Source organism: Dendrobates tinctorius, unplaced genomic scaffold (genome assembly GCF_039654945.1).
Source record: "Dendrobates tinctorius isolate UK_male_01 unplaced genomic scaffold, ASM3965494v1 ptg000063l, whole genome shotgun sequence".
NCBI lineage: Eukaryota > Metazoa > Chordata > Amphibia > Anura > Dendrobatidae > Dendrobates > Dendrobates tinctorius.
The window spans coordinates 31,916,402-31,931,187 of NW_027361731.1; the positions used below are offsets into that span (position 1 = coordinate 31,916,402).

The window sequence follows — 14,786 nt, forward strand, 5'->3', positions numbered from 1 at the left end:
AAGAGAGAAGAGTGGAAAAGAGGAGAGGTGAAGAGAGGACAGGGGAAGAGAGGAGAGGTGAAGAGAGGACAGGGGAAGAGAGGAGAAGGGAAGAGAGGAGAGGAGAAGAGAGAAGGGAAGAGAGGAGAGGTGAAGAGAGGAGAGGGGAAGAGAAGAGAGGAGAGGGGAAGAGGAGAGGGCAAGAGAGGAGAGGGCAAGAGAGGAGAGGGGAAGAGAGGAGAGGGGAAGAGAGGAGAGGGGAAGAGAGGAGAGGGGAAGAGAAGAGAGGAGAGGGGAAGAGGAGAGGGCAAGAGAGGAGAGGGCAAGAGAGGAGAGGGGAAGAGAGGAGAGGGGAAGAGAAGAGAGGGGAAGAGAAGAGAGGGGAAGAGAGGAGAAGAGAGGAGAGGGGAAGAGAGGAGAGGGGAAGAGAAGAGAGAAGAGAAGAGAGGAGAGGGGAAGAGAGGAGAGGAGAAGAGAGGAGAGGGGAAGAGAGGAGAGGGGAAGAGAGGAGAGGGGAAGAGAGGAGAGGGGAAGAGAGAAGGGAATAGAGGAGAGGGGAAGAGAGGAGAAGGGAAGAGAGGAGAAGAATGGGAAAAGAGAAGAGAAGGGATAGAAAAGAAATGAGAGGGGAGGAGAGGGGAAGAGAGAAGAGTGGAGAAGAGGAGGAGAGGAGAGGTGAGGAGAGGGGAAGAGAAGGGAAGAGAGGGGAAGAGAGGAGGAGAGAGGGGGAGAGGAGTGGGGAAGAGAGGAGAAGAGAGGGGAGGGGAAGAGAGAAGAGTGGAGAAGAGAGGAGAAGTGAAGAGAGGAGAGGGGAAGAGAGAAGGGAAGAGAGGAGAGGGGAAGAGAGAAGAGAGGAGAGGGGAAGAGAGGAGAGGGGAAGAGAGGAGAGGGGAAAAAAGAAGAGTGGAGAGGAGAGGTGAAGAGAGGAGAGGGGAAGAGAGAAGGGAAGAGAGAAGGGAAGAGAGGAGAGGAGAAGAGAGGTGAAGAGAAGAGAGAAGAGTGGAGAAGAAGAGAGGAGAGGGGAAGAGAGAAGGGAAGAGAGGAGAAGGGAAGAGAGAAGGGAAGAGAGGAGAAGGGAAGAGAGAAGGGAAGAGAGGAGAAGGGAAGAGAGGAGAGGGGAAGAGAGGAGAGGGGAAGAGAAAACAGTGGGAAAAGAGAAGAGATGGGATATAAAAGAAACGAGAGGGGAAGAGCGAAGAAGAGTGGAGAGAAGAGAGGACCAGAGGACAGGAGAGGGGAAGAGTGGGGAGAAGAGGGTAAGAGAGAAGGGAAGACAGGAGAGGAGAAAAGAGAGGGGAAGAGAGGAGAAGGGAAGAGAGGACAGGAGAGGGGAAGAGAGGAGAGAGGAAGAGAAGAGAAGAGAGGAGAGGAGAGGAGAAGGGAAGAGAGAACAGTGGAAAAAGAGAAGAGATGGGATAGGAAAGAAACGAGAGGGGAGGAGAGGGGAAGAGAGGAGACGGAGGAGTGGGGAAGAGAGGAGACGGAGGAGTGGGGAAGAGAGGAGACGGAGGAGTGGGGAAGAGAGGGGAGGAGAAGAGAGGAGAAGGGAAGAGCGGAGAAGGGAAAGAGAGGAGAGGGGAACAGAGGACAGGAGAGGGGAAGAGTGGAGAGAAGAGGAGAAGAGAGAAGACAGGAGAGGGGAAGAGAGAGGAAGTGAAGACAGGAGTAGAAAGAGAGGAGAAATAAGGAGGAGGGGGGGGTGGGAGCTCGCGGACCAGGAGGAGGACAGGGGAGTACGTCACTGAGGTCTGGGAGGAAAGACATTGGGTAGAGTGGGCGGGGCTAGCTGACGGGAGGTGTCAAGGAAGAAGGCGGGGCATGGAGCTGAGCTGACAGTGGGCGGTCCTAGCCATGGCTCCGCCCAGCGCTGACGTCAGGCTGCTCCCAGCGGTGGCGGCGGCGGTGTCGGCTCCGGCCAGGGCAGCAGTCAGGCCGCGGACATGGAGCTGGAGGAGGGCGGCCTGGTGTACCAGGAGGAGGCGGGCGGCGCGGCGGGGGCCGTCATGTCGGATCGGGTGTCCGGCCTCGCCGCCTCCATCTACCGGGAGCTGGAGCGGCTGATCGGCCGCTATGAGGAGGACGCGGTGAAGCAGCTGATGCCGCTGGTGGTGGCCGTGCTGGAGAACCTGGAAGCCGTGTGCGCCGAGAACCAGGAGCATGAGGTGGAGCTGGAGCTGCTACGGGAGGACAACGAGCAACTGCTCACCCAGTACGAGCGGGAGAAGGCGCTGAGGAAGCACGCGGAGGAGGTGAGGGGACCCCCAGTGCTGCCCCCCGGAGAGGGGACCCCCACCAGTAACTGCTGCCCCCCCGGAGAGAGGGGACCCCCCACCAGTACTGCCCCCCCCGGAGAGAGGGGACCCCCCACCAGTACTGCCCCCCCTGGAGAGAGGGGACCCCCTACCAGTATTGCCCCCCCCCCCCCCACCAGTACTGCCCCCCCGGAGAGAGGGGACCCCCCACCAGCACTGCCCCCCCCCCCCGGAGAGAGGGGACCCCCCACCAGCACTGCCCCCCCCCCCCCCCGGAGAGAGGGGACCCCCCACCAGCACTGCCCCCCCCCCCCGGAGAGAGGGGACCCCCCACCAGCACTGCCCCCCCCCCGGAGAGAGGGGACCCCCCACCAGTACTGCCCCCCCCCCCCGGAGAGAGGGGACCCCCACCAGTACTGACCCCCACCAGTACTGCCCCCCCCCCCGGAGAGAGGGGACCCCCCACCAGTACCGCCCCCCCCCCGGAGAGAGGGGACCCCCCACCAGTACTGCCCCGCCCCCCCGGAGAGAGGGGACCCCCCACCAGTACTCCCCCCCGGAGAGAGGGGACCCCCCACCAGTACTGCCCCGCCCCCCCCGGAGAGAGGGGACCCCCCACCAGTACTGCCTCCCGGAGAGGGGGACCCCACCAGTGCTGACCCCCCGGAGAGGGGACCCCACCAGTAACTGCCCCCCCCCCGGGGAGAGGGGACCCCCCACCAGCACTGCCCCCCCCGGAGAGAGGGGACCCCCCACCAGCACTGCCCCCCCCCCCGGAGAGAGGGGACCCCCCACCAGCACTGCCCCCCCCCGGAGAGAGGGGACCCCCCACCAGCACTGCCCCCCCCCCGGAGAGAGGGGACCCCCCACCAGTACTGCCCCCCCCCGGAGAGAGGGGACCCCCACCAGTACTGCCCCCCCCCGGAGAGAGGGGACCCCCCACCAGTACTGCCCCCCCCCCCCCGGAGAGAGGGGACCCCCCACCAGTACTGCCCCCCCCCCCCCGGAGAGAGGGGACCCCCCACCAGTACTGCCCCCCCCCCCGGAGAGAGGGGACCCCCCACCAGTACTGCCCCGCCCCCCCCGGAGAGAGGGGACCCCCCACCAGTACTGCCCCGCCCCCCCGGAGAGAGGGGACCCCCCACCAGTACTCCCCCCCCCCCCCCCCCCGGAGAGAGGGGACCCCCCACCAGTACTGCCCCGCCCCCCCCGGAGAGAGGGGACCCCCCACCAGTACTGCCCCCCCCCCCCCCGGAGAGAGGGGACCCCCCACCAGTACTGCCCCCCCCGGAGAGAGGGGACCCCCCACCAGTACTGCCCCCCGGAGAGGGGACCCCCCACCAGTACTGCCCCCCGGAGAGGGGACCCCCAGTGCTGCCCCCTACAGAGGGGTACCCCCCCCCCCCCCCGGAGAGAGGGGACCCCCCACCAGTACTGCCCCCCGGAGAGGGGACCCCCCACCAGTACTGCCCCCCGGAGAGGGGACCCCCAGTGCTGCCCCCCCCCCCCCCGAGAGATGACCCCCATTGGGGACAGGTGCACTTACTGGGGACCCCCATTATTGGCGACAGGTGCACTTACTGTGGTCCTCCATTATTGGGGGGCTGGTGGATCTTGTGGTCCTAGTGCATTGTGGCAGGCCGGAGGACCCTCTTGGTGGCCCCTGTTGATTCGGCTCTGAGGTCCAGGTTGTCGCTTGTGTTGGGGGCTTCCTGCTCGGACGTTGCCTTCTTCTCGGGACCCCCGGTCTGTGCGTGCAGTGATTTGGGCACATGGGCCGCTTACATCCTCTGTGCTGCTGTGGTGACAAGGACAATGGCTTTACTCAATGTAATCTGTAATATGGCTGCACTCTGCCTCCGGTGGGGGAGGGTAAGGGGGCGATTTATGGGAGCAAACTTGGCGCAGACCACCTTATCAATTAAAGGATCAGTACAGGAAACACAACCCCCATCATCCCACCGGCAGGCGAGCGTGGGAAGGACTTCCTAAGGAAATCCAGCCCTCCGCACATTCCCCGATCCGCTCATCACAAGACTGTTCAGGAATGGCTGATAACAGGGAGCAATAGATTGCACTGTAAACTGGGGAGGGGATGAGGAAGATGGTGATGGAGACGTAGAGATGAGATGTGATTGGCCGGAGGGGCGCTCTGACCACACATGAGTGCATTCTGGCCATCTGATGCCCCCAAAATCACAACCTAAAGTGGGCAAACGCCTAATGAGTCACACAAGAGCCAAGCTGGCGTCAGGGTGGGTGCTCCCGGGAGGGTGGGCACAGGGCAGGGAAGGCGCTGGTCTGGGTGGGCGCCCCCGGGCAGGGTGGGCACGGGACTGGGTGGGCGCCCCTGGGCAGGGTGGGCACGGGACTGGGTGGGCGCCCCTGGGCAGGGTGGGCACGGGACTGGGTGGGCGCCCCCGGGCAGGGTGGGCACGGGACTGGGTGGGCGCCCCCGGGCAGGGTGGGCACGGGTCTGGGTGGGGGCGGGTGTGGGTGAGCGCCCCTGGCAGGGTGGGCACGGGTCTGGCTGTGCCCCCCCCTGGGTTGCGCTGTGCTCTTCCCCCCCCCCCCCCCCCCCCGGGTTGCGCTGTGCTCCCCCCCCCCCTCTGGGTTGCGCTGTGCTCCCCCCCCCCCCCCCCGGGTTGCACTGTGCTCCCCCCCCCCCCCCGGGTTGCGCTGTGCTCCCCCCCCCCCCCCCTGGGTTGCGCTGTGCTCCCCCCCCCCCCCCTGGGTTGCGTTGTGCTCCCCCCCCCCCCCCTGGGTTGCGCTGTGCTCCCCCCCCCCCCCCCTGGGTTGCGCTGTGCTCCCCCCCCCCCCCCCCTGGGTTGCGCTGTGCTCCCCCTCCCCCCCCCCCCCCTGGGTTGCGCTGTGCTCCCCCCCCCTGGGTTGCGCTGTGCTCCCCCCCCCGGGTTGCGCTGTGCTCCCCCCCCCCCCTGGGTTGCGCTGTGCTCCCCCCCCCCCCCTGGGTTGCGCTGTGCTCCCCCCCCCCCTGGGTTGCGCTGTGCTTCCCCCCTGGGTTGCGCTGTGCTCTGCTTGCTGTCAGTGAATACTAACATGCTGCATTACAGTTGCTGAGGGTTTGTTAAGGCCCCGTCACACTAAGCGATCTCGGTAACGATATTGCTGGTGAGTCACAACTTTTGTGACATAACAGTGATCTCACCAGCGAGATTGCTGTGTGACAGCGATCAGCGAGCGGCCCCCCTGCCGGTATCGCTGATCGCTGGAAGAAACCTCTGGACATTTCTTTGGTCGCTGGTCTCCCGCTGGCCAGCACGCATCGCTGTGTGTGACAGGCGGGAGACCAGCGATCAGGTGTAAAAAATAATTAAAAAAATAGTTATTCTCACCTTCCGACGTCGTGTTCAGCCATCCTGCCTCTCTCCACGCTCCGGTCCCAGTGATCCTTTGCATGAATGACCACGAGACTTTGTTATCCCGTGAGACCGTGACATCTCCCGGTCATTCGTGCAAAGGATCACTGGGACCGGAGCGTGGAGAGAGGCGGGAAGGCTGAACGGGACGTCGGAAGGTGAGAATAACTATATTTTTTATTTTGATACTATTTTCTACAGCGATAGCCAGCGATGCCGGGCGCTCGGCATCACTGTGCTGATCGCTGGTGAAGCTCTGTGTGACAGCTCACCAGTGATCACATAGTGACTTACCAGCGATCCTGACACCTTCATATCGGTGTCGGGATCGCTGGTGAGTCGCTTAGTGTGACGGGGCCTTTACATTGTGTCCCTTGGGCTCGTTCAGGACAGATGCCTTCAGCTCACAGTATTGTCTGGACTGGATACAATGTAACAGACCCTCAGCTGTGACAGTCGGTTTCCAGCACAGTGTATAAATGTTGCTTTTCACTGCCAGAAAGCAGAGATGTGGTGAAGCATTTTGGAAACTGGCTGAGCTTTTTATTGCACAGCGCTGAAGATTTATGGCAATAAGTCTGTACCGGCCCTTTAATTATCACTTGCTGTCCAATCATTCTGCACTTTGCCTGGTGACTCATGTGGGATCTGTCACCTCGCTGACCAGTCACCCCGACTCCACCCGAGGCCTCTCCCCACATCTCCAGGTCTGCGCTGTGCACGGCCTGTGATCTGCCTTGTGTTAGAGCTGAGCCAGTGCCAGAGCCGCGTCCTGCACGTGATTCCTGATGTGGCACTGACGCCGGGCGCTGTCACAGCTGCAGATCAGAGATAGGCGAGGAAGTCACCAGTGGGAGAGACTGGGGGGAGCAACGGTTCAGAGAAGTGACGGATAATCAGCGGTTCTACAAAGTTCTGTGCTTCCACATACAGTGGGGCAAAAAAGTATTTAGTCAGTCAGCAATAGTGCAAGTTCCACCACTTAAAAAGATGAGAGGCGTCTGTAATTTACATCATAGGTAGACCTCAACTATGGGAGACAAACTGAGAAAAAAAAATCCAGAAAATCACATTGTCTGTTTTTTTTTCATTTTATTTGCATATTATGGTGGAAAATAAGTATTTGGTCAGAAACAAAATTTCATCTCAATACTTTGTGATATATCCTTTGTTGGCAATGACAGAGGTCAAACGTTTTCTGTAAGTCTTCACAAGGTTGCCACACACTGTTGTTGGTATGTTGGCCCATTCCTCCATGCAGATCTCCTCTAGAGCAGTGATGTTTTGGGCTTTTCGCTTGGCAACACGGACTTACAACTCCCTCCAAAGGTTTTCTATAGGGTTGAGATCTGGAGACTGGCTAGGCCACTCCAGGACCTTGAAATGCTTCTTACGAAGCCACTCCTTCGTTGCCCTGGCGGTGTGCTTTGGATCATTGTCATGTTGAAAGACCCAGCCACGTTTCATCTTCAATGCCCTTGCTGATGGAAGGAGGTCTGCACTCAAAATCTCACGATACATGGCCCCATTCATTCTTTCATGTACCCGGATCAGTCGTCCTGGCCCCTTTGCAGAGAAACAGCCCCAAAGCATGATGTTTCCACCACCATGCTTTACAGTAGGTATGGTGTTTGATGGATGCAACTCAGTATTCTTTTTCCTCCAAACACGACAAGTTGTGTTTCTACCAAACAGTTCCAGTTTGGTTTCATCAGACCATAGGACATTCTCCCAAAACTCCTCTGGATCATCCAAATGCTCTCTAGCAAGCTTCAGACGGGCCCGGACATGTACAGGCTTAAGCAGTGGGACACGTCTGGCACTGCAGGATCTGAGTCCATGGTGGCGTAGTGTGTTACTTATGGTAGGCCTTGTTACATTGGTCCCAGCTCTCTGCAGTTCATTCACTAGGTCCCCCTGCATGGTTCTGGGATTTTTGCTCACCGTTCTTGTGATCATTCTGACCCCACGGGGTGGGATTTTGCGTGGAGCACCAGATCGAGGGAGATTATCAGTGGTCTTGTATGTCTTCCATTTTCTAATTATTGCTCCCACAGTTGATTTCTTCACTCCAAGCTGGTTGGCTATTGCAGATTCAGTCTTCCCAGCCTGGTGCAGGGCTACAATTTTGTTTCTGGTGTCCCTTGACAGCTCTTTGGTCTTCACCATAGTGGAGTTTGGAGTCAGACTGTTTGAGGATGTGCACAGGTGTCTTTTTATACTGATAACAAGTTTAAACAGGTGCCATTACTACAGGTAATGAGTGGAGGAAAGAGGAGACTCTTAAAGAAGAAGTTACAGGTCTGTGAGAGCCAGAAATCTTGATTGCTTGTTTCTGACCAAATACTTATTTTCCACCATAATATGCAAATAAAATGAAAAAAAACAGACAATGTGATTTTCTGGATTTTTTTTTTCTCAGTTTGTCTCCCATAGTTGAGGTCTACCTATGATGTAAATTACAGATGCCTCTCATCTTTTTAAGTGGTGGAACTTGCACTATTGCTGACTGACTAAATACTTTTTTTCCCCACTGTACATTACATTACTGATCCTGAGTTACATCCTGTATTATACCCCAGAGCTACACTCACTATTCTGCTTGTGCAGTCACTGTGTACATACATTACATTACTGATCCTGAGTTACATACTGTATTATACCCCAGAGCTGCACTCGCTATTCTGCTGGAGCAGTCACTGTGTACATACATTACTGATCCTGTGTTACATCCTGTATTATACTCCAGAGCTGCATTCACTATTCTTCTGGTGCAGTCACTATGTACATACATTACATTATTGATCCTGTGTTAAATCCTGTATTATACTCCAGAGCTGCACTCGCTATTCTCCTGGTGCAGTCACTGTGTACATACATTACTGATCCAGAGTTACCTCCTGTATTATACTCCAGAGCTGCACTCACTATTCTGTTGCTGCAGTCACTGTGTACATACATTACTGATCCTGAGTTACATCCTGTATTATACCCCAGAGCTGCACTCACTATTCTCCTGGTGCAGTCACTGTGTACATGCATACATTACCGATCCTGAGTTACATCCTGTATTATACCCCAGAGCTGCACTCACTATTCTGCTGGTGCAGTCACTATGTACATACATTACATTACTGATCCTGTGTTACATCCTGTATTATACTCCAGAGCTGCACTCACTATAATGCTGGTGCAGTCACTATGTACATACATTACATTACTGATCCTGTGTTACATCCTGTATTATACTCCAGAGCTGCATTCACTATTCTTCTGGTGCAGTCACTATGTACATACATTACATTATTGATCCTGTGTTAAATCCTGTATTATACTCCAGAGCTGCACTCGCTATTCTCCTGGTGCAGTCACTGTGTACATACATTACTGATCCAGAGTTACCTCCTGTATTATACTCCAGAGCTGCACTCACTATTCTGTTGCTGCAGTCACTGTGTACATACATTACTGATCCTGAGTTACATCCTGTATTATACCCCAGAGCTGCACTCACTATTCTCCTGGTGCAGTCACTGTGTACATGCATACATTACCAATCCTGAGTTACATCCTGTATTATACCCCAGAGCTGCACTCACTATTCTGCTGGTGCAGTCACTATGTACATACATTACATTACTGATCCTGTGTTACATCCTGTATTATACTCCAGAGCTGCACTCACTATTCTCCTGGTGCAGTCACTGTGTACATACATTACTGATCCTGAGTTACCTCCTGTATTATACTCCAGAGCTGCACTCACTATTCTGCTGGTGCAGTCACTATGTACATACATTACATTACTGATCCTGTGTTACATCCTGTAGCTCTTTTTTATTATAAAAGTATCAAAACACAATACATAACAGACTACATAATACAAAACACAATACATAGCAGACAAACAATGCTCCCGACATAAATATTTGTGCAAACCTCGCAATTTTACCTGATCCCCCAGGCTTTCCAGCCTAGAGGGCCCCAGCAGGATCCCTCCACCCCTATACAACTTGAAATAAAGAAACCCCTATGTAACACATTCATCCCCTACGCACACCCTTTCACACTCCATTCGCGCTTTGCACCCATACCTATATACAAGTAATAAAGAAAAAAAACCATATTCCGGCCCTTCTGCCTTAAAAAAAAACCATAGCCACTTATACTGGCAAAACCCCAGCATCAGCCTAACACCTCTACGAAAATTTTTTTTTTTTTTTTTAAATTTTAATAATTTTTTTTTCCTTTTTTTTTTTTTTTTTTATTTATCATCCCCCCACCACACCCAAGGTCCAAAAGTCCATGGCCCATTACACGAAACACACAAGGTCCATCAATGTTCATGGCCTATCACATCTATCTCTTGGCAAAAACAGTTTATGCTCCAAGAGGAAAACCCTCACCCGGCTCCACCCAAAACCTATGCTATTTACCACGTGGTGCATTCTTCTTTTCCTTTCCACGATTTGTCCATCCACTTTCCCTTCAGATAAAGGTCCTCTTTTCCCATTCTCACCCCCCATTCACCCCCCTCCCAACCTCACTACACCCTCCCATGCACTCCTAACTAAAACAAAAGAAAGTATGTATAATACACAAAAATACAAATATACAATATATATCTACATATACACCACATAACATTATTACCATATTTGTTTTGGCTTGCCACCACACACTTTCCTTTGCAGACCCAAGATCAGTGCCTGCAAGCCCAATATCCATTAATGCTCTATGTTTCCAAAACAAAAGTCTAGAGTGGCATGCTTTAGCCCACCACCAGGAAAAGGAGTTCTCGAGGCCCCGTCCCTCACTAACTCATTCACCCTGTCCCTCAACAACTAAGACTGTCCCTGCTTCTGTCCCTAAAGAAACTGTCCCTATCTGTCCCTTCCTGTCCCTACTCCACCTAACTTAATATAACTAACTTTCTATCTGTCCCTCAGTGCCTGTCCCTCCCTGTCCCTATCTGCCCCTACTTCTGTCCCTAGCACACCCAGTGAAACTTATGCTATCCCTACCCTCATTCACACGGAGCTAGCTCTCCCTTGAGTGCGTTTTTAAAAGGAGAGGCCTCTCCAAAGCCAAGAGGCCTTCCTCACACCCAACCTTTCGAACTCCAAAGAACGGACCTTCACCAGGTCACCCAAGATGTTTCCTACCACCTCATCCCTTGGGAGGGTTTTTTTCCGCGTCGAAACTAGGCACCGTGCATTCCAAGTGTAGAACCTAACCACTACACTGACTAGAAATAAAGTGCACGGGTCCCGGCCACCCAGGGATCTGAACGCTCCATAAACCCACTCGGCGTAGGAGAGGGACGCCAGCCGCGGCCAACGTATGGAAGCACCCACCCTGTTGTACACCTCTGCATTAAAGGGACACTGAAGCAGGAAGTGCTCCATGCTTTCCAGCACGTCGCCACACTCCTCACGGGGACAACCCCGATCATCGGATTTCCTGCACTTCAGGTTATCCTTTACATACAGCCTCCCGTGGAAGCAACGCCAGGTCAAGTCCCAAAACTTCATGGGGATCCGCTTAGAATTTAAAAGCCCCAGCCCGACCTCCAGATCCCGGCCTGGGCAATCCTTAAGGGCCAGGGGCTTCTGGAAATGGGTCAACAGGACCCTCCTGTCAAGGCATTGCCTCGACATGGTCCTGATTTCCCACATTCCCAGACCCCACCGGCGGATCACCTTCAGAACCGGGGTAGCGTAAGCCGGGAGATGCCCATGAGGTGTGCGTAGGTCCTTCACCTGCCCTCCTGTCTCCCATTCCTGGAAGAAAGGCCAAAGCCAACCCTTGCAGGAGACTACCCACGGAGGAGCCCTCTCTAGCCAGAGGTTGGAGATGTTAGTCTTAAGAAAGGTGTTTACTAGAAACACCACCGGGTTGACCATACCCAACCCGCCTAGTCTCCTCGTACGGTATGTAACCTCCCTCTTGATTAGGTTAAGCCTATTCCCCCATAACAATTGGAAGAACAGGCTATAGACCCGTGTCCAGAGAGGTTCCGGCAAGATGCACACACTGCCCAGGTATATTAATAAAGGTAGCAGAAAGCCTTTAGCCAGGGCAACCCTTTCCCTCAGGGTTAAAGACCAACCCTTCCATTGGTCCACCTTTTGGGCAGCGATCTTAAGTCTGCCCTCCCAATTTTGCTGGGGGTAATCCCCGGGGCCAAATTCGATGCCTAGAATTTTGGCGGTGGCCTGGGGCCCTGGAAGGGTGTCCGGGAGATCAAACCTGGGATCTCCCCCTCTCAGCCAGAGACTTTCACACTTATCCCGGTTGATCATGGACCCGGATGCCTCCGAGTAGCGCACTACCTCCGACATGACCCAATCCGCCTCCCTTCTCGAGGACACGAAAAGGGAAACATCATCGGCATACGCCACCACCCTCAGAGAGGACCCAGAGCCCGCCTGGTCCATCCCGACTCCCGCCAACGGTCCACGATCTACCCTCCTTAGGAAGGGATCGATCGCGAACACGTATAAAAGCGGGCTCAGCGGACAGCCCTGACGGACCCCAGAACCCACCTCAAAAGGGCGACCTGACCAACCGTTCACCAGCGGAAAAGTCTCAGCCCCTTGGTACAAGATCTCTAACCATTTTACAAACCTCCCAGGCAGACCATACCTCAAAAGGACGGACCAGAGGTACTCGTGGTTGACCCGGTCAAAGGCTTTCGCTTGATCTAATGACAGCAAGTACCCCCTCCAGTGACCTGCCCTACCCTGCTCCACTGCCTCTCGGACACCGAGCACAGCACTAAAAGTACTGCGGCCCGGAACAGAGCAATGCTGGGCCCCTGAAAGGAGCCGGGGTGCAAACTTCACCAGCCGATTAAACAGCACCTTGGCCAGAACCTTCCGGTCCGTATCGAGAAGCGCTATGGGACGCCAATTCTCGATACGGGACGGATCCTTACCCTTTGACAGAATAATGAGGGCTGACTTCCTCATTGAGTCGGGAAGAGTGCCCGAGGAGAGACACTCATTAAATACCCCTGTCAAGAGGGGGACCAAGGAGTCCCTAAAAGTCTTATAGAACTCGGATGTTAAGCCATCCGGACCTGGCGATTTCTTGGGCCGAAGCCCATCAATGGCCAGTCTCACTTCCTCTTCCCTGATTTCCTCTGCCAAAACACCAAGAGAGGGATCACCCCCTGGCTCAGGGACGGTTTCAGCCAGGAAAGCCGACATCCTGTCCCGATCCAGATCCTTCTTTTCCAAGAGGTGTGAGTAGAAGGATCTGACCACCTCCAGGATCCCTGATTTGGATCTGTTCAGGGACCCCGTACTGTCGATCAGTCCTGTCACCATCTTACAATTCACTGACATCTTACAGTTTCTGTAAGGGTCGGGTGAGCGGTACTTCCCGAAGTCCCTCTCAAAAACTAAAGATGTGTGTCTATCATACTGACACCTCTTGAGCAAAGATTTCACTCTGGAGATTTCCTCACGGTCACCTCCAGTCGAGACAAGCTGCTCGAGTTTCCTCCCCAGGGCCTGGTACAAGCGGTGCCTGTTCAGACTCCTGAGGCTCGAGAGCTGACGGAAGAACCCCGCCACCCGCTTTTTGAAGATCTCCCACCACTCTGACTTACCACTACAGAGATCCAACAGCGGTACCTGGCTCTGAAGAAAGTCCTCGAAGGATTGTCTCACCTCCGCTTCTTCCAGCAGGGACGAATTGAGCTTCCACAGCCCTCTTCCCATCCGATGAGTCTCTGCAACATTCAGAGAAAAGAAAATTAGACAGTGATCGGAGAACTCCACCTCAACGGCGGACACAGCAGAAAAGATGGCGTCCTCCTTCAAAAAAAACCTGTCTATTCTAGACCTACAGCTACCCCTATGGTAGGTGAAACCTCCGTGACCTGGGGTGTGCCGGATGTGGACATCCACCAGGCGAGCTTCGCTGGCTATGCTATTCAACGCGACGCTATCATAAGCCAGGCGATCTCCGGGACCCCCCCGGTCACGGGACCTCGTAATGGTGTTGAAGTCCCCACCGAAGACCACCTGCCGGCTCGTAAAAAGAAAGGGCTTGATCCTCAGGAAGAGACATTTGCGGTCCCACTTGGACTGCGGGTCGTAGATGTTGATGAGCCGGAGCTCTTGTCCCCTCATGAAGACATCTAGGATCAGGCACCTCCCCATTTCCAACTCAGTAACCCGTCGGCATTCAACAGCTGCAGTCTTAAAAAGGACTGCCACCCCGCTATACGGCTCGGCCGCAAGAGACCAGTATGAGGGCCCGCACCTCCACTCCCTCCGTGCTTTATAGATGGCCCCCATGTCTGTTAGTCTGGTCTCTTGCAAGAATAAAATTTCTGCCTCAATCCGGGAGAAAAAATCAAAGGCCGTGAAACGAGCCGCATCTGACTTTATGCTGGCAACATTAATAGATGCCAGCGTCAACGGGGCGAGTTCCGCCATCATGGGTGATCAAGTTGGATGGCCAACTTCTTACCACTGCTATCACCTCCACCTGGGGAGGGGTCGGACACCTTCCTTTTCAGGGAAGCTCCCGTTGTGTCCATCCCACCCCCCCCGGTGTCCTCGCCCCCGGGTTCCAGGTCTGTCCCCCCCCCCCAGGAGGAACACTGCCCCCTGAGGGACGGACCCCACCATCCCCCGAAGGACCCTCCGGTGGTACCCCCGGCCCAGCATCCTCGTCTTGCGGCCCATCATCCGAGCCTCCGAGGACGCTGAACCGGTTGGAGAGATCAATCAGAGGGGGGTCAGCGGGCCCTTCCGTGCGCACCCTGGTGGTCGGGGGCGGGGGAGATTTTGAAGGCTTGCCAGCCTTCTTCCCCCCCGATTTGTTACGATTGGCACGTTTACTTTTGCCACCCGCTGCTGTAGGCTGCTCCTGGACCTCCTCATCAACACTTTCATACTGTGAGGACCCGTCCGAGTCAGCCGCTTTATCCTCCCTCTCCATCCTCCTGATCTCTCTCACCACTCTCCCTCAGGACCTCAGAGGCTTTTGCCACGGGCCTGGAGGGAGGAGCAGGCATCGACCCGGTTGCCCGAGACTTCACCTGCCCCCCACCCCCATGGCGTTTTTCTTGCCTCCGCACATACGCGGGTCCCCTCACCTTGGCATTGCCCTTCCTCACCGGTCCCTCAGCCCCTTCCCCTCCGCCACCACCTGCCAC

General features: G+C 55.5%; 1 protein-coding gene across 2 annotated transcripts in view; it reads left to right on the forward strand.

The window, feature by feature from the left end:
• The first annotated feature begins 1,832 nt into the window (after window positions 1-1,832).
• Window positions 1,833-14,786, forward strand: part of SPAG9 (sperm associated antigen 9) — a 53,067-nt gene continuing 40,113 nt past the window's right edge. For both annotated transcript variants that reach the window (XM_073579828.1, XM_073579829.1), the window contains exon 1: window positions 1,833-2,228. In XM_073579828.1, coding sequence (XP_073435929.1) covers window positions 1,920-2,228 — 309 coding nt within the window. In that variant the 5' untranslated portion in view covers window positions 1,833-1,919. The remainder of the gene's footprint in view (window positions 2,229-14,786) is intronic.